We start from the raw sequence: 18,712 nt of genomic DNA on the forward strand, positions 1-18,712 counted from the left end.
TTTCACAACCCAACTGCCGATCACTGAAATTGACAAATGGGAAGATTTTACTCCAATTTCCAGCTAGGCAAAGGAATAATTCCTCTGTCGTTTGGATAGATTGAATTGGTGGCTTAATTCCAAAGCTTAGAACTGTGAAATGCAAGATTTGCCAGGGCACCTCTGCTCTCTGGCACCTTCCACCCAAGAACTAGGACCCAGGGAGAAGTGGCAATAACTGACTGAAACACTGCAAAGGAGGGGAAAAGCGCCTCGTTTTACAGTATGTGCGAGGCAGCCAAATTTCAGGCAAGGCTTGCCTGAAAACACTATTCAGTTTCTTGTGAAAAATTGTTCTTAAGTCTTTTCCTCCAGACCCCAGCCTGGGGACCTATTTGATCAAAAGCATTCAAAGAGCCTCGGCCTAAAGCATCCTTGCCTGTAGGCCAGGCCCCAGCCAGGGCTGAGGGACAGCTAGAGGGTAATGCTCTAACTTGTTGCCTTTATAATGCTTGAGGCATGTATCCCCAGTGTTTTCCGGGCACTTTGGGAAACTCAGTAATCCTTGAAAGAACTTCTGGGAAGTCAGGAATGTTCCTGGGAGAAAAGACTAAATCTAGCCAGCCTCTGAGGATGTGAGTCAGCACATCCTTGCTTTCATAGTACAGATAATAATACACTGATGACACTTAATTTAGCATTATGTGTTCTAAGCACCACACAAAGCACGATATACCCATTGTCTCATTTAACCCTCCCACCATCCCCATGACATGGCTGTAGTCCCAGATTTACAGACAAGGACACGAAGGATTAGAGGCATGAAGATTTAGGTTTGAACCCAGGTCTATCTGACTCTGGGGGGACTCTGTCTTATTAACCACTGCAATCTAGCACGGGGCTACTGGCAGGTAGAACTATAAAGGATTCCAGGGCTTAGGTACCAGGCAGAGTAGAGTGCTCCTTTTGGAATAAGAGGAGGATGAAATCCTGAGCTGATTCTGGAAACGTGGGTGCTGAACCACGTGTCCAGGAAACAGACCGTGCACACAAGGGTAGGCAACAAGATCATAGACAAGCTAGATAATCCCTCACAGTAAATTCCTGTCACCATCCGCCAGGGTTAGCTGATACGTCACAGAATGAGTTGCAAGCTTCTTCTGTGTTTGAGTGGTGGATGCACAGATTTAACCCATTTTATTTCCCTCCGCGGTGTAGAGGTTTGGAAAGGAATCAGACTCCTGTGCATACTGGCCAGGCTCCCGCACCTCTTGATCATGCTTTCTTGTGTGTGGTGTGTGGTATGTGGTGTGTGGTGATGTATGACTTCCTTCCCTACCATCCTTTTTCCACAACTGTATGTGTTTTGGGGAAAGAGAAGAAACAACGTCTGGGTAACTGTTTACCCAGAAATTTTAATGAGTGAGGAAAAATAATAAAATACGTGTTTAGTTATGAGAATAAGCACATTTTCGCTGGGCTGAATTATCTGGAATATCCCTTATGATGAACTTCCTTGAATAAGGTCACACTTTTAATGTTTCCTTTATGGATGCATTCTAGACTGTCACCTGTTTATGTAACAGGCCACTGAGGAGAGATGAGTGACTAGTGTCTTTGTTCTTTCTCTTGTCAAGTTTCCCAAGGCTCTTGAAGCAGAGGTGATTTTAGGTCAGTGGATAAATATTAATAGTACCCTTTTACCCCAGTGTCATTAACCTGATGGTACTCGCAATTTTAAGACTTGGGGCATGTTGAAACCCTGGTCATTGCTCCTGGGGGTAGTATGTTTCTCAGCAGATAAACTGGGCCTTTCCAAGAGCAGTCGACTGCATGGAAGCTTACTACGGACTGCGAGTTCTCTCTGTCCCTGTCTCAGCCCATCACTCCTCCTTAGGTGGGCATTCTTCAGCACCAGAAGGCACGTGGTAATTAAAGTTTAATAAGGAATGCTCTGATGCTGTTAAATGTGCCATGTCCTTAGACAGACGCTATCACGTGTGAGCCCACATTACAAAGATGGTAACCTTTTCTCTTCTCTCAGGGGTGGACTCATCAACGGGCACCCTGATCTTTGGCTTAAGCTAATGATTGGCAAGCAAGGGCTATTCAGCTCTGTCAGTCAGATTGTATTGTCAATTATATGCATAATCTAGCCATCACGAATGTTCTTACATGTTTCCTAAAGAAAAGAAGTCAGAAATCGTTCTCGTTTTATTTAAATGTTGAATGATGAGGAACGTGGAGCTCTCTTTTGTGCTTCGGTTATAACTCATCCAGTGACAGGTGGGGAGGGCACACTGTAAGAGAAAAGAAAAAGGTATTTTGAAGAAAAATTCAACCCAGAGTTCATGGGCCAATGTTCCCTCCTTCTTAAGACACTTTAAGGTAAACCATTGAATCATGAACTGCAAGAACCAAAGAGATCTTAGGATATTAATGCAACTGTTCTTTTTTGCAAGTAAGAAAATTGAAGGCCAGTCCAGAGAGACTATGCTGCTTGGCCAAGATTGTGCAACTGTCTGAACACAAAATGTCCCCCTGTGCACCTGATAGGCAGGGACATTGGAACTCTGAGAGCCTGCTGGATCTCTTCCTTTAATCCTGGGATCTGGGCAAGTCATTTGCCTTTTCTAGAAAGTCAAAATTCTGGAAGTTAAAATCCTAGAGTTGAAATCTTAATTCTGCCACTTGCAAGCTATCAGTCACTGGTTACTTCCCCTCTTTTTCATCATCTATATAATGAATATAACAAGCACATTGAGGACTATTCTGGGGATTACATGAGAGAACCCAGGATAAATGTTTAGTACATTGCCTAGTAATTAGACAAATAAATGTTAACTATCATTACCAACATCTACAAAATTAGGAGATAGGTTATATACTGTATAAGGCCTTCTCTCAACATGAATAGTTTATAATTAGAAAACTCAAGAATTTCCTATTTTATCCTTCCATTCATAGACATGTGCCATTGTTCTTTTATCCTCTACTGTATTTCACAAAATATACAAATTTCCTATTTAGCTCATTAGGAGTAATTCATTAGTCTTAACATAAGGACAGTTAATCAATTTGACCACTAGATGGTGAGTGAACCCTTGTGGCCTCTCAGTTGGCCCACTATTTACACTGACTATTAATAATTAGTAGAAGGCATCCCATGGATAAAATATGGAACATTGGAAGTCCATCTAGTCTAACTTGAAGGGGTTGACTAAGAGGTTGGCTGAGGAAGGTGAGTTGTTCAAGGTTACACAACCGTTAGTTGTGGTCTTCAGAAAAGAAACTAAGACCCAATTTTGGCCGATGATGTGTTTCTTTCATTACATATGCTAACAACACAGTGGGCCACATGCTCCTAGGGGCTTCCAGAGGCTCGGTCTGTTTGCCTCTCATATTTCTTTGATGGTTTTAAATAAAAGAGTTTTGAGTAGTCCCTCTAGAAACTTAGTGTTTTCTTAGAAAAGCATACAGAGTAACCAACACAGTTTTCACACCTTCATATTTCTCCAGAGGCCTCATATTCCTTGTCCTTATCCTTAGTGATATTGCTGTCACTAGGAAATCTTTACTAGTTGGGGGAATGTGTTTTGTCAATACACCTAGTCTTTTTGCTCCTACAGTATTGTGTGTTTGTGTGTATGCAAAATGTCTCTTTTTAATAACATTTCTCTCTTCATCTTTTCCATGAGTAACCAAACAAAACATTAAAGAATGCTCACACAGAAAAAAATGGTGCACCCTCACCCCCACCCAGAACCTACTTCCATATTCAATATTTTTCAGGCAGTCTTTCTTAAGAAATGTGAAATTCATGCTTAATCTAGAATGCACAGTTTAGTAGATAGGAAGATATAAATGTAGATAGGAAAACATAGAACTTTGAGTAGAAGGAGCCTACAAAATGACAATCTGTCCTCAGAAAAATGGTGTCTGTTTCCCAAAGTCACAGCTAATAAAAAATAGGATCAACCTAGATTCTAAGTCATTCAACACCAGCGTTCTGTATACCGACTCTATTGCCATCCTGGTTCACACAGCGTCAGAACCCACTGATGCCAGAGACAGATGCTGACTCAGTGCAAGATGAAACCAGGGTACTCTAAGATTAGTTGATCTTTATTGGTCTGTGCAAAAATGATTGGGCTGTTCTCGCTGTATGGAGTTTGGCACATCTAAGAGGACTAAACGGGATACTTCAAATGATTCTAACAGCAACTAATTTTGGCTACCAATGCTCCTGGTAGTCTTAACCCAAAAATACACTGCACCGAACATCCACATCTTAATTATCGATATTCTGGATCAACTTATGTTATGCTGGTAGAATGTGTACAGAGTAATTGTCTTTGTTGGTGGGAAATGTTTTACCAAATTAAGGGGTGGAATTTGAGCTCAATTAGTTACCTTTAGTTGACTGACTAAGTGTTAACTTTTCATCAGTACAATTTCCAAGAATCTCTTCAGTGGGTGGTGGGGGGATGGCCTGGGCACACTGCAGAAGGTGGGTGGCCAATTGGCAGGTTGGGTTGTGTTTGGCATGGTCCTGTAGCTTCCATGAGGGTGAGGGAGCTAAAAGCAGCATCCATACAACATTTGAGATACTTGAGTTTTTTTCTGTTGATTCCTCTCTCAGGTCCATAAAAGGTGGCTCCGATTCCTCCCTTTCTGAGCCTCAGCCAGCTCGGTCGGGCCGAGGTTTCCTGTACAGAGTGCTCAGAGCGGCACTTCTCCTTCAGCTGCTCCTGCTGCTCCTCATCGGGCTCGCCTGCCTGGTACCAATGTCCGAGGAAGACTACAGCTGTGCCCTCTCCAACAATTTTGCCCGATCATTCCATCCCATGCTCAGATACACGAATGGCCCTCCTCCCCTCTGAAGCAAGCAGATGCCATCTGCAGTGGTGCTGGTCGTGTAAGGGGAGTTTGGCCCAGAGCCAACCCAAACTAGCAAAAGGAGCACCTGAATGCTGGCGAATGCCTTCGGAGCAATGGCGTTAGCCATGTGTTCCAATCATGGGTTCCGAGGTGGATGATACACAATGACAGAAGGAGAGCAAATAGAAAAAGGTGTGGAAGAAATATTGTTGGAAACTCTGAGCCTCAGTACTAAAGACATGAAGTACCTCCAATGTTCCCTGGACGCGTGTGTCCTGGGCCTTTGGCCCATTCTGTGCACACCCAGGACTTCAGCACACCATCTGGGCGACTTTCCCATGGTGTGCCCCATCCATTCATTGAATGACGTCACATTGGTATCGAACAATCTACCAACCAACCAGTGCTGAACCTTGGAACAGACACTTTTGAAGAGCTTATATGGCAGCTTTCTTTTTGCCTTGTTTTTCTTTGGGGCATGATATCCTAACCTTTGCTTTAGAAGCACAAGCTGTAAATCTAAAAGGCACTTTTTAAAAAAAGTATAAAGAAAAACTGGATGTAATAAATAAAATCATGGAAGGATTTATGTGAGAAAAAAAAAAGTTGAATGTTATAGTAAAAAAAGAGATATTTATGTATGTACAGTTTGCTAAAGCCAAGTTTTGTTTGTATTGATTTCTTTGCATTTATTATAGATACTATAAAATATTTTGTCTGTGCTTTTTTTTCCCCCTCCCCTGGAGAAATGACTCTAAGTTACCCTGTTGAGCAGAATTCAACCTGAGTTATCTTTTTGCAGAATGAATGAAACTGACACATAAGCGTGCATTAATGATTAAGGATGATTAGAGGTAACCCATATTTAGACCTACCGGTCTCTAGGTGATTCTTCTCTCCACCCTCTTCCCACAGCCGGTCATATCTCCTCAACTCTGGTTTCTCAGCACTCTCTTTTCTGCCCTCTCTGCACAACGGAAGAAACTTCTATGGAGCCTCCACTCCATCCCAAGGGTACACAACAGCCTATGAACTTCTTATGTCTTTTATCTATCAGTCAAGTGCACAGACAATAAGATTTGGTTCTGCCCCTCTGATCTTGCCAACGAGTGGCCCTCATGGAATTGTTTGGTGCTCATGAAATTTTAACCCACTGTTTAATCCTGGGTGGAGGGAGAATCATATAACACCTAGGTGTTGGGCTTCTCTTGAAAGTGGAAAACTCTTGGTGACCAAGGTACCCATTCATAAGGGGCAGTGATTGCTGGAGGGAAGTGGCTGCTGCTCCTTGACCTGCAGGAAGAGATGGTTTTTACATGTCCACTTACACCCTATCAACTTCTCACTTCTTGTACCAGCTTGACTTTTTTCTTTAGTTTCTGGCTTCCTATTAACTTCTCCCTTGGTAAATACCTGTTACCTCTAATCATCCTTTTAACATATCCACGAAGAATCCATTTGGGGCTCCCACAGAGGGACCTGAATTTGAGGGAGACCCCCTCATTCAGATGAGGAAGAGGAGAGACTTTCAGCGGGGGCACCTCCCACAGCCCTCTGTGGGGAGAGGCCTGGTCCTTCCCTGGACAGAGGCGGAGCCAGATGAATTCATGTGGCAGCAGCAGCATCCTGGAGGCTAAGAAAGCTGGACCACATGGGCGATGAGGAACTCTTTGTCTGGGGAGCAAGGAAGCCAGTTGGGTCTGATCTTTCTATAATATGAAGGTCATAGTAAAATGAATCAGCCTTGTGATGCTTATTTGTTTGTTTGTTTATTTATTTATTTATTTATTTATTTTAGCCATTGCCTAATTCAGGAGCAGGAATGTAACTGAATTTGAAAACCCAGTTATATCAGGAAAAGAAAGTCCTCTGTCAGCTGTGCACAGATGACTGCATTTGATGCCATGGGTGGTGGAGAAGAAACCCCAGTCTCCAGGTTGACTAGACATCTTGGCCTCCTAGGGGTGCCCTCCCATCCCATCCCAGCTACATCCCGCCAGACACATTCCTGAGGCAACTGCTGGGCTCAGAGGGTGACGCTGCCCACATCCAGGACAGCTCCAGGTAGCCACCCCCTTATCCCTCAAACCACACAGTGCAGCTCACCATCACCCCCCACACACCCCTCCACTGTGGGATGTGCAGATGGAGGGTGACTGTAGGGACCCCGCACCCCCTGGGGATTTGCAGATGGAGGATGACTGTGGGGATGTGTTCTGCTCTGGGCGGTCCATCCAGGCCGGCAGTGTTCTGAGTGTGGCCTGGGTCAGTGGCATTAGCGTCCCCAGCAGCAATGCACCAATTGTGGCTCCAGCTACCACCTGCCCGGGTTCCCCATCCTGGGGCCTTTCCCTCTCCCCACTGGCCACAATGGCAGGTGATGTGAGCAATTCTCCCTTCACTCCCCTCATACACACATTGACTTGTAATGTGAGCTCCCTCAGGTAACAGTTCTCCATGTAAACCTGGATTTTTGTTCTGGATGCTATCCTGTGCGGTTGATCTAGCTCTCCATTGCTGCCCATTGAGTATAGATTAAAAGAATGCATATATGTATATTTTGGAAATGTAATACACATAACATATATGTCTGTATAACAATACAATGGTATAGTATTTTAGTTACTTAGTTATAATTTTTAATATTTCACAGAAAAAAACCATTTCTTCTTCTTCTTTTCTGTTTTAAAGGCTGTTTTTTTAAAAAAATCAATCCTTTGATTTGCAAAAGATTCTCTTGTTTTGTAAAGAACAGTTCCCTACATCTCACTCAGTCGCCTCCCAATGTGATATGACCTTTCTGTGCCTATCATTTTTCTTATTCAAACAGCACACGCGTATGTTTTTTTAACATTGGATCTATTTCTATGACTCTGTGACTGGCAGTTTTCACTTAACAGTATTCCAGGGCCGTAGCAATACATACGCTCCCTTCATTGCTGCATCGGAAAAGCTGGTCTCTTCCAACCTTTGTTTTCTCCCAGGTTTTTCCTATTCTCCCCGCAGGAGGCACCCCAGCCTGGACGTGCATGCCAGTCTCCATGTAGTGCTGCCTCTGTGACCCTCAGATGCGCAGTATCAGGTGGAATTACTGAATCAAAAGGGTATGTACATTCTCAATGTCATCTGGAACATTCTGCCAGATTGCTTTCTGAGAAGTTGCTGTGGTTGACAATCCCACCCACAGCCCCTGAGAGAACCCTTTTCCTCAGACCCGTCCTAAATCTAGGACATTGGCTTCCAAATGAGGGGAGGCCATCCCCAAATTATTAACGTCCAAATCCTGCACATTAGAATCTCACAGGGGACTTCTTCAAAAGTAGAACTCCAGGCCTCACCCCAAATCAAGTAAATTCTGGTCTCTGGGGAGCGGCCTTCGTCTGAAGTTCTCTGGGTGATTCCCATGTGAACATAAGTTCACGAGGCCAGACTAGATCTTATCAGTTTTCTAAAATATTGCCCAAGTGAGGGCAACAGTAGCTCTTTGTTCTTAAAGTTTGCATTTTTGTGACCATTTATATTTAAATTATATGTTGCTGTGTTTGATTTACCTCTGTGGGAAGTCTGTTTTATTCTCTATTGTTTATAGTGTTTTTTTGTGTGTGCTTTTTTTTTTACTCTTTTAAACTATTTCCAAGAAACTCTTTGTATATTAGAAAAAATAACTCTGTATGTCACCCACCTTAACTTTATACAGTTCCTTTAGTTATACAGAAAGTTTTAATTTTTATGCCATCAAATCTGACAGGTTCCTTTCCCTTTGTAGATTCTGAGTAGTCTACATTAAGAAAGTTTTTCACTCCAAGATTTATGTAAATGTTTGCTTGTATTTTCTCCTACTAGGTCTATAATCAATGTGGAACCACTTCATAGGTGATGTAAATTAAGGAATCTCTTTGTTATTTTCTAAATGAATAGACAACTGTCTCAAGCCAGTTAGAAAGGTAACTTTTTTTTATTACTAGTTCTTAGCAACTTAGATGTCAGTCAGCAGGGGCCTTATTGAGTAGAAGATAGTACACAAGCCATATTTACTATAACACAACAGTTTTTGTAATGAGATCAATCCATTATTTATTGGGGAAGATCTCTACCATATAGTCTTACTTTTTAAAAATATAGAATATTTTCTATAATATGTTCCCATTTTTGTTGGAAAATGTTAATTACGTAAGACAAGGAAAAAACTGAGAGAGGAAATTCAAGGCACCACAATGAGAAGAGAATAATGAGAGGGGAGAAACCGTTTTAAATATATAAATTGTGACAAGGTAAATGATTTGTTTTTAAGGTCCAAATTACTGTAATCCTATCTAATAAAAGAGTAATATATAGCCGAAACCGGTTTGGCTCAGTGGTAGAGCGTCGGTCTGCGGACTGAAAGGTCCCGGGTTCGATTCTGGTCAAGGGCATGTACCTTGGTTGCTGGCACATCCCTGGTAGGGGGTGTGCAAGAGGCAGCTGGTCAATGTTTCTCTCTCATCGACATTACTAGCTCTCTATCCCTCTCTCCTCCTCTCTGTAAAAAATCAATAAAATATATTTTAAAAAAAAAGAGTAATATACAAATTAACCATGACTCCGTGACAAAAATGGTTGCCCCCATAGCCACAAAATGGTGGCACCCAGTCCTCTCAGCCCCACTGCTGGAGTGTCCAGGCCTGTCAGCCCCACCGGGACTCACGGGGACTAAGCTGCAAGGCTGGATCTGCTCCCAGACATGGAAGACAGAGCCCAGACAGCAGGGCTTGGGGCTTTCCTTAGTGCAGTGGCAGCAGGGAAGACCCAGGCCCGGCAGACAGAGCCCAGAAAGCAGGGCTTCGGGGATTCCTTGGTGTGTCAGTGTCAGCGAAGCCCCCAGGCCTGGCAGACAGAGCACACTGCAGGGCATTGGGGCTTCCTTCACATGGCACATGGCAGCAGCAGGCAGAGAGTAGACAGCAGGGCATGGGGGCTTCATCTCCATTGCTGCAGCAAAACCTCCAGGCCCTGCAGAGAGCACAGAACTATGGGAGTGGGCCTAAGCCATCAGTAAGACATCCCCTGAGAGCTCCTGGATTGTAGAGAGTGCAGGTTGGGCTGAGGGACCCCCATGTACAAATTTCATGCACAGGGCCTCTAGTAGTAATGATTATTTTAAAAGACAAGAAAAAGAAAGAGAGAGATACTTCTGTTGTGCCATGAAGAGACATTTGATTTATTTGTTAGTTAAACAACACATAATTTTGGTGTGCCCAAAAGAAATGGCGATAGGCCATTTATTCACAGTGGAATCCTGGTGGCTGACTCTGCTCTGGGTGATCAGGAACGTGCTGCGTGTTGGTTCCAGGGAATAAGAGCGAAGGTGGTGCAAGCCCCCAGTTTTCGACGAGGAGGCTTTCAGACCAGGGCTCTTGCTGAATCCTGGGCGAAAAGTTTTCCTGGGAGAACTGCTTCCCTCCAAAGGAGACTCATCCACTCAAGAAAAACCTCAACTTCTAAACCACCACCCTCCCCCTAAGTCACCCTGCTTGCAGATAACATCAGTCCATTAGCCTGATCCCCGGAAGTGAGGGGGCGAGGAAACCAACAGTCTCCTGGAAGTCACCTGCAGAGCTCACTTATGCCCCTCAGGAGCCACGCGTTCGCCCTGTTTGGCTTTTCCCCTGAAATCTTCTCCTACTCAACAACCACCCCCCCCCCCCAAAAAAAATAAATTTCTGCCCACTAGAGTGTGGCTATGGCCTGGGGCTCAGTCCCTGTGCCCCTCCCCACTCCCTCAACCCCATGGCCCTCCTTCATGGAGTCTGCTGATCAGAATAAGAAACTGATAGGGAAACAGGATTGTCTCTCTTCTTAGCTGGGTGGGAAGAACAGGACTATGGTCTGAGGTTGCCTAATCAAGGTCACCAAGGCAGCCCATGGCCTGTTTCTGTAGACTCTTGGTCCTTTATATTTTCAAAGGTTGTTTGCAGGCCACTTTAAGTAAGATGCTTGCTCTCTGGCTCTTACAGAAAAAGTTTGCCAACCCCTAAAACGGAGTTGCCCAAGGCAAACATGGGTAGTGGCAGAACTGCTTGCTCTAGGTATGACCCAGGACCTTTCAGACACCTGTGTCAATGACCTTATCCCGTGGGGTCAGCTCAGCACTTGACCAACTCTCCCAACCTCACTCTATGCTGCTTGGTGTTCTTCCTCTAAAAACATCTCTATGGGTTCCATAAATAATCCCTCCCTTCCTTCCTTCCTCCCTTCCCTTCCTTTTCCCCCTCCCTCCTTCCCTCCCTCCCTCCCTCCCTCCCTCCTTTACTCCCTCCCTCCTTCCCTCCCTCCCTCCCTCTCTCCCTCTCTCCTTCCCTCCCTCCCTCCCTCCCTCCCTCCCTCTCTCCCTCCCTCCCTCCCTCCCTCCCTCCCTCCCTTCCTTCCTTCCTTCCTTCCTTCCTTCCTTCCTTCCTTCCTTCCTTCCTTCCTTCCTTCCTGCCTCCCCTCAAGTGTTCATTGGATTTGGTGGGGGCTGGGCTCCACTGTCTTTGGAGTGGCAATGCTGCCCTCCTCATGAGGGCACAAAGGGCCCTGTAAACTAGGATGGCCCCTCAGAGTTGGTGGTGTTTCTGTCCTGCTGGAGGCATCTGCCAGGTGAGTGGCCCTCAGTTTTCTCAGCTGTGGTGCAGCCCTCAGGAAGGGGAGGGTCCTGTCCCTCTGCACACCTCCTTTCTCAGAGCCCGGCCCTTCTCTTTGGCTTAGAGAGCTCAGCAGAAGTGGGAAGTATGGGACCAGGGTGGTGGCAGGTGATACACCTTGTTTGCTCAGGGGTTTGGATCTTTTTTATTGGCTAGATGAGGTCCTCACACCATTGCCCTGGGCCTTCAAGCCATTTCTTCTCTGGTATCTTTTTTGGTACCCAAAGGTACTCGAGAGGCCTACACATCCCTGAAAGCTACTGGAAGCTGGAGTCTCCAATATTCCAGAAGGTGAGGACTCAGGGACAAGGTGGACTCACCTGTCAGCCTGCTCTCCAGGACACGGGACACAGGAAATTGGAAAGGCCAGGGTCACTCTCTCCACTTGCCACAAGAGCAACTTCTTGTTTTATTAATAAAACAATCATTCCTAATAATAGATAAACATGTAAGGGTGGACCAAGGGACTGAACAAGCAAGCTGCATGGGGCAACTAGGCTGGTGGGGGGATGCAGTTGGGGGCAACCAGGCTGACAGGGAGGGCAGTGAGGATTGACAAGGCTGGGGACAACTAGGGGGGGGAGGGACCAGGTAAATGCAGGGGGGGGGGGTGGCAGTTAGGAGCTACCAGACTGGCAAGGAGGGGGCAGTTAGGGGTGACCAAGCCAGCGGGGATGGGGGGGGGGGGAGGAGAGAGAGAGAGACAGGGGTGACCAAGCCAGCGGGGGCAGAGGGCAGTTAGGGGTGATCAGCCCAGCATGCAGAGGCAGTGATGGGCGATCAGGCCAGCATGAGGGGACAACCAGGCAGGCAGGCAGGTGAGCAATTAGGAGCCAGCGGTCTAGGGTTGTGAGAGGGATGTCCAACTGCTAGTCTAGACTGGCACTCGGACATCCCCTGAGGGTGTCCTGGATTGGAGAGGATGCATGCTAGGCTGAGGGGATCCCCCCATGAACGAATTTAATGCAGAGACCTCTAATATTATTAATAAAAGGGTATCTTTTTTCTTTCTGCCTCTATGCAATTATGGAAAATAAATTTAAAATCTTTACACTGCTTTAAGCTCTCTGATGGAGGATTGTTTGGTTAAATCCTATGAGATTGCAGCTTTTCCATTGGAAGAAGCTGGGAACTTTCTGGAATTCCATCCTTTGGAGCTCCAAGGCTTCCTGCTTCCTCAACCCAGGTTCTAGAGGCCTCAGGCAGAAGCAGTTGGTACCAACATTGGCAAGTAGTTAAAGCAAGCTTCTCTTCCAAACCTCCTGTCTTTTCATAAACATGCTAATGCTTTTCCCCTTACATATATTTTTTTAGCATTTGAGAATGTATTGGATTGTAAGCATTGTAAAAGGGTATTTTAAAATCCTATCTAATAAAAGAGTAATATGTAAATTGATCATCAATCCAACACACAAGATGGCTGCCCCCATGTGGACACAAGATGGCCGCCACAAAACAGCCAGCAGGAAAGGGCAGTTGGGAGGAAACAGGCCTGCAAGGGAGGGCAGTTGGGGGCAATCAAGCCTGCAGAGGAGACCAGTTAGGGGTTCCCAGGCAGGCAGAGGAGGGAAGTTGGGGATGACCGGGCCTGCAGAGAAGGGCAGTTGAGGGGTCCAGGCCTTCAGGGGAGGGCAGTTAGAGGTGACCAGGCCTGCAGGGGAGGGCAGTTAGGGGCAGCAGGCTGGCAGGGGAGCAGTTAGGCATCAATCAGGCTGGCAGGCAGAAGTGTTAGGGGCAATCAGGAAGGCAGGCAGGCGAGCAGGTGGGAGCCAGCAATCCTGGATTGTGAGAAGGATGTCCGACTGCCCGTTTAGGCCCAATCCTACTACTGGGATCATGCCTAAATGGGCAGTCAGACATCCCTCAAGGGGTCCTAGATTGGAGAGGGTGCAGGCTGGGTTAAGGGACATACACCCCCAGGCACGAATTTTGTGAACTAGGCCTCTAGTATTTAATAATAGCCTGGCCAGTGTGGCTCAGTTGGTTGAATATCATCTCATGCACTAGGAAGTCCCTGGTTTGATTCCTAGCCAGGGCATTTGGAGGGGTTGTGGACTCCATTCCCAGTAGGGGGCATGCAGAAGGTAGCTGATCTCATCAATGTTTCTCTCTCTCTTATGTCAATAAAAACATATCTTAAAATATTTAATAATAAAGTCAAATATCTATATCTAAACTAATAAAAGAGAAAGATGCAAATCGACCATACCTCCATGATGCCCACCAGCCAATCAGGAGTGAGTATGCAAATTAACCAACAAATATGGCGGGTTACTTTGCATACACAGGCACAGAGCAAAGACTAAAGGCTCCACCTAAGCGAATACAGAAGAATACACAGTCTTTGCTGTGGCTGGGGCCAAGCCTGAAGGCTGAAGGCTTGGCTCTGCTGCCGCCAGGGTCCTGGGTGCCGGTGGAAAACCAGTGCAGACAGCCAGGGGAAGGAAGGCCTATTGCATGAATCTTCATACAGCAGGCCTCCAGTTATATATAGTATATGGTCATGACTGCTCAGGAGGAAGCTGTGCTCACAGGTGGGTGGGAGGGTACTGCATGCAAAATGAGGCATGACACAGATGCTGTGGCGGCTTGAGGAGGCCCAAAATGGGGAGAAGAATAAGGGTTCTGTCAGTGCCAGCTGTGGCAGCCTTGAGCAGGCCCAGAGAGTGGAGATGGAGGGCCTGCTAGCGCTTGCTGCTGTGGTTTTGAGTATGCCCAGAGACGAGACAGGGGGGCCTGCTTCCCTCTGCGCATGCGTTACAGAAGAAACACCTTTTCTGACTGCTCATTGGCTAAGCTCCCCGTATGCCTATTGCAGTGTTCTTGGTAATTTGGGTAATAAGAATCCAACAAGGTGATCTAGGGTTCCACCTCAATCCTAGAGGAAAAAGCGAAGGTCCACTACTGGAGGGGCTAAGAAATGTCTTATCCTGCCTAACCAGTTTGGCTCAGTCGATAGAGCCTTGGCCTGCGGACCTCAGGGTCTGAGTTTGATTCTGATCAAGGGCAGGTACCTAGGTTGCAGGCTCCTCCCTGGCCTGGGCCCAGGTCAGGGCTCATGAAGAAGGCAACTAACCAAAATGTCCCTCTCACATTGATGTATCTCTCTGTCTTTCCCTCTCTCTTCCACACTCTAAAAATCAATGAAAAATATTCTCAGGTGAGGATTAAAAAAAAAGAAAGAAATGTCATATCCTATGAAAGAGATATCTTGACAATGTCTATAAAATGTTGTCATTTTTTCGTGGTGAAGGGACTGGAGTCTGTGTTGCTGAAAACACTTTGGTGTCTGCGGCAGCCAGCAGTGGCAGCAGCAGCTGGGTGATGGGGTGGCACCTTCCCCTGATCAGCTTGATCGCCTCCCACAGAGGGAGTCTAGATTGTGGCTTAGGCCTGTTCCTCAGGCCTCAGCTGTCAGTAGGACATCTCCTTAGGGCTCTTGGACTGTGAGAGAGGGCAGGTTGGGCTGAGGGACCCCTGCCCCCCAGTGCACAAATTTCGTGCACTGGGCTTCTAGTTTAATAATAGACATATTTAATAATAAAGCCAAATATTTAATAATAAAAATATTTAATAATAACACCAAAGATACATGAATGGATCGTTTGCAATCCATTCTTAGTGAAGCATCGAGCAGCTCCAGAGTGGCACCTTCCCTCCTTCCCTTTATTAAGAAGGACCGACTGTGGTTGAGCCCAGAAACGCATCTGCCTCTGGTGTGCTGGAGGAACTGGGGCGATGCAAAGCAGCTCCCAAAGGCGGTGACAGGACCCCTCCTGTCCTTTCCTCGCCCTCCCCTCACTCTTCCCTGCTCCCCTCCTGCCTGTGGTCTGGGCCCTGGGTATTGACACATGCTCTTTCTGGTGGCAAGTGTGGAAACACTCAGCTTAAACTCTGCTGCGCCTGGGGTGAACTCAATCATCAGCCCATGAAAATGTTTACCAGCTCACCAATCTTTCATTGGCCTTTCCCACACTTATTGATTTCTCAATAAGCGAGCATCTGATGACAGCTGCAGTGCTGGAGAGAGGTCACGCGGGGCCCTGAGCCCAGAGAGTCACCCGGAGTGCGTCTGTCCCACGGCCGCTGGGTCGCCGGCCCCGGACAGAGCCGCCTGAGTCGGCCACTGCGGAGGCTCTTTCCCTGCAGTAACTGGCCCAGCCACTGAGCCTTTCCCACCCAGTTTCAAAATCACTTCTGAAAATGATTGCCCGCTGCTTCCTTTCCCTGTTCCAGTTTTTTTTTTTTTTTTTCCCCTTCCCCGCTTTCATCTTATTAGGATGAAAGCTGCTATTCCGTCCCTTCTCCACAGACACCCAGGGCTTGGCCATCTGCCATGGCCTCGCTCCTGGGCCCAGAGAGAGGCGCTGGCCCTGTGACCAGGGGAGGGAAGGAGCCCGGCCCAGGTGCCATCACTTCTGAAACAGGCCTCCTGCTGTGAGGGCGCCGCTGCCTCCTCCTTCAAGGTCTCCGGTCATCGCTAGAAATAGAGGCCCTACCAAGGCCAAGGTCCAGCGGAAAATCTCTCCTGGGCTCACCCACCGCGCCTGGCAGGCCCTGGCAGGAAAAGTGACACCACAGCTCTGGCGCCAGTGCCCGGGAGCAGCAGGAGAGCCTGCCCGCCCGAGGGCTGCCCACCGGGAGGAGAGGAACAATGTCTGCAGAACCTCCGAGCATGGGGCATCCCAGCGTTAATTTGAAGAGTCCCACTTTGCCTTCAAAGTTCACCTGACTGCTTTTTCCTACTCCTCCGGTGTGAAAGCTTGCTTACCTGCAGAAGGAGCACTCTCTGTGGCCTCGAGGAAGCTTTCTCCTCTGCTCTGTGACTAAGCGACCTCCAGGGAGCCCAGGCCCCGGTCAGAGCACCCGTTTACTGTCAGAGGGATCCCATGTCTGCTTCAGCCATTTCTGATTCCCGGAACCTTCCCAAAGGGTGTTAATCCCCGGTTTCCACATTTGTACAGAAAGGATAATGACTTACCTACCCTTAGGGCCCCGAGGCCAGTGGGATGGATGGGCCCACAGATGCCGCCCAGGGCAGGTGGCGGGGCCACAGAGTGAAGCTTCTGTGACTCTCGTTGTCCTGACGCTCTTTTTTTTTTTTTTTTTAAATGAACATTTTTATTGCTTTCAGAGAAGAAGGAAAAGGGAGAGGGAAAGAGAGAGAGAAACATCAAGGATGAGAAACATCCATTGGCTGCCTCCTGCACGCCCCCTACTGGGGATCAAGCGCACAGCAACCCGGCATGTGCCCTGACCGGGAATTGAACCGTGACCGCCAGGTTCATAAGTCGATGCTCAACCACTGAGCCACGCTGGCCAGGCTATCCTGCTGCTCTTGAATGCCCCGTGCAATTAAAAAAAAAAAATGCCCCGCCAGCTGCTCGGTCCACGTGCAGGTGGGAAGGTGTGCAGGGAAGCCTTGCCCAGCCAGGAGCCCAGATTCTCTCTCTCCTCCTTTGGGGCGTCCTGATGAGGTCCTTGGGCTTTTGTGAGTAGGCGGTTCTGCTGGAAGTGGGCACAGCTGCTGAGCCCGCACCCCTTACCTCACCCCCCTGCAGTTCTTCCCAGTGGCCTTTGCCCGCCTCCTGGGCTATACCCATCTGGCCACAAACACCACTGGCGTGACATCCTCCCAGGCCTCCTGCAGGGGGCGCTGGCGGCCCGCCTCACTGTGAGTCACCAACTTCTTTAAAGCCGACGCCCACAGCACTGCTGGAGGAGGAGGAGCTGGAACTGGGCCCAGCCCATCAGGACACTGACCCTGGGCAGGCAGGCTACAACCACCAGGGGTACCCAGTCTCCAAATGCTGAGGCTGGGAGCCGCCAGGCAGGGCTTGTCTGTGCGGGGACTCAGGCTGAGTCAGCAGGTCCATGGTGCTGACAGGGCCCTCACTTGGTGGTGATGAGGCCGCGGGACAGGCTCCAGGTGTGCAGCTTGGTTTCCAGAAGGGTTTCTATTAATCTCACCCCTGTGTTCTGGGCCAAGGGTCTGGGGGTGCCAGGATCCTCCACTGGGAATAGAGGTCCCCCAGTACCCCTTCTTTTTGGGGGCTAGAGAAGGGTCCAAGAAATTCCAATAAATGCTATTTTAATGCTAGTGCATATGTGGATTTTTTAGTATTTGCTTAAAATAAATATATCTCTACTTTCACATACCTGGCATAGTGAAGCACCAATAAAGGGCACTTTAAAAAATTAATATATATATATTTTTTTAATTTTTTATAATCAATATATACAATTGATTCAGAGAGGGAGGGAGAGGGAGAGAGAGACAGGAAAATCAATGATGAGAATCATTAATCATTTGCCTCTTGCCCGCCCCCTACTTCGGATCAAGCCCGCAACCCGTGTATGTGCCCTTGACTGGAATCGAACCTGGAAACCTCCAGTCCACAGGCTGATGCTCTATCTACTGAGCTAAACTGGCTAGGGCTAACTGGTACCCTTGAGTGTATGCTTGCACATGTGTTGTAACTCAGAGCTGAAAGGAAAATCAAAGATCATCCCATCTGCTGAGAGAGCTTCAACATTCCGGCTCAGAGGTGGCCCAGCCCAGGCCCAGGTGCCTCCTGTGGAAGAGAATGCACTGCACCTGTGCCTTCCGGCAGGCGGCCCAGATAATCCGCAGGCGGTTCCGGTAGAAAGTGCGTTTCTATCTTGAACCATCACCCCTCTTCTTGCCTTGGCTTTCGTCTTCGTGGTGATCACAAATATTCCAATTTTAAGCCACCATTATAGTGAACTTAAAACTAGCTTTTTAATGCCCACAGTCCAAATAATAGACATGATAAAAATTTGCTGCCTCAGAATTTGCTGTGTTCTTGGAGCAGCAAGTCTAAAAAGTGCAACCCCGGATTTAAATGTCCCAAAGGCTTAAGATACCTCACACTGGAGAATGTGACCTGGAGCCACTGTGAGAGCTGAGTCTACCCCCAGTCAGGCCTTCCGACTTTGACAAGCCCCAAGGGTAGGTTTCAAAGTCTCATAAATCGCCCTAGCTGGTTTGGCTCAGTGGATAGAGCATCGGCCTGTGGATTGAACAGTCCTGTCAAGGGCACATGTCTGGTTGTGGGCTTGATCCCAGTAGGGAGCGTGCTGGAGGCAGCCAATTAATGATTCTTTCTCATCATTGATGTTTCTATCTCTCTCCCTTCCTCTCTGAAATAAAATTTTTAAAAAAGTAAAAA

At 47.3% G+C, this 18,712-nt stretch overlaps 1 protein-coding gene across 4 annotated transcripts in view; it reads left to right on the forward strand.

Annotated features, from left to right (window-relative positions):
• Window positions 1-5,571, forward strand: part of SYNE1 (spectrin repeat containing nuclear envelope protein 1) — a 373,726-nt gene extending 368,155 nt beyond the window's left edge. For all 4 annotated transcript variants that reach the window (XM_036414424.2, XM_036414425.2, XM_045573412.1 and 1 more), the window contains one exon: window positions 4,622-5,571. In XM_036414424.2, coding sequence (XP_036270317.1) covers window positions 4,622-4,862 — 241 coding nt within the window. In that variant the 3' untranslated portion in view covers window positions 4,863-5,571. The remainder of the gene's footprint in view (window positions 1-4,621) is intronic.
• The last annotated feature ends 13,141 nt before the right edge of the window (window positions 5,572-18,712 follow it).

The sequence above is a fragment of the Pipistrellus kuhlii genome, unplaced genomic scaffold (assembly GCF_014108245.1).
Source record: "Pipistrellus kuhlii isolate mPipKuh1 unplaced genomic scaffold, mPipKuh1.p scaffold_m20_p_5, whole genome shotgun sequence".
NCBI lineage: Eukaryota > Metazoa > Chordata > Mammalia > Chiroptera > Vespertilionidae > Pipistrellus > Pipistrellus kuhlii.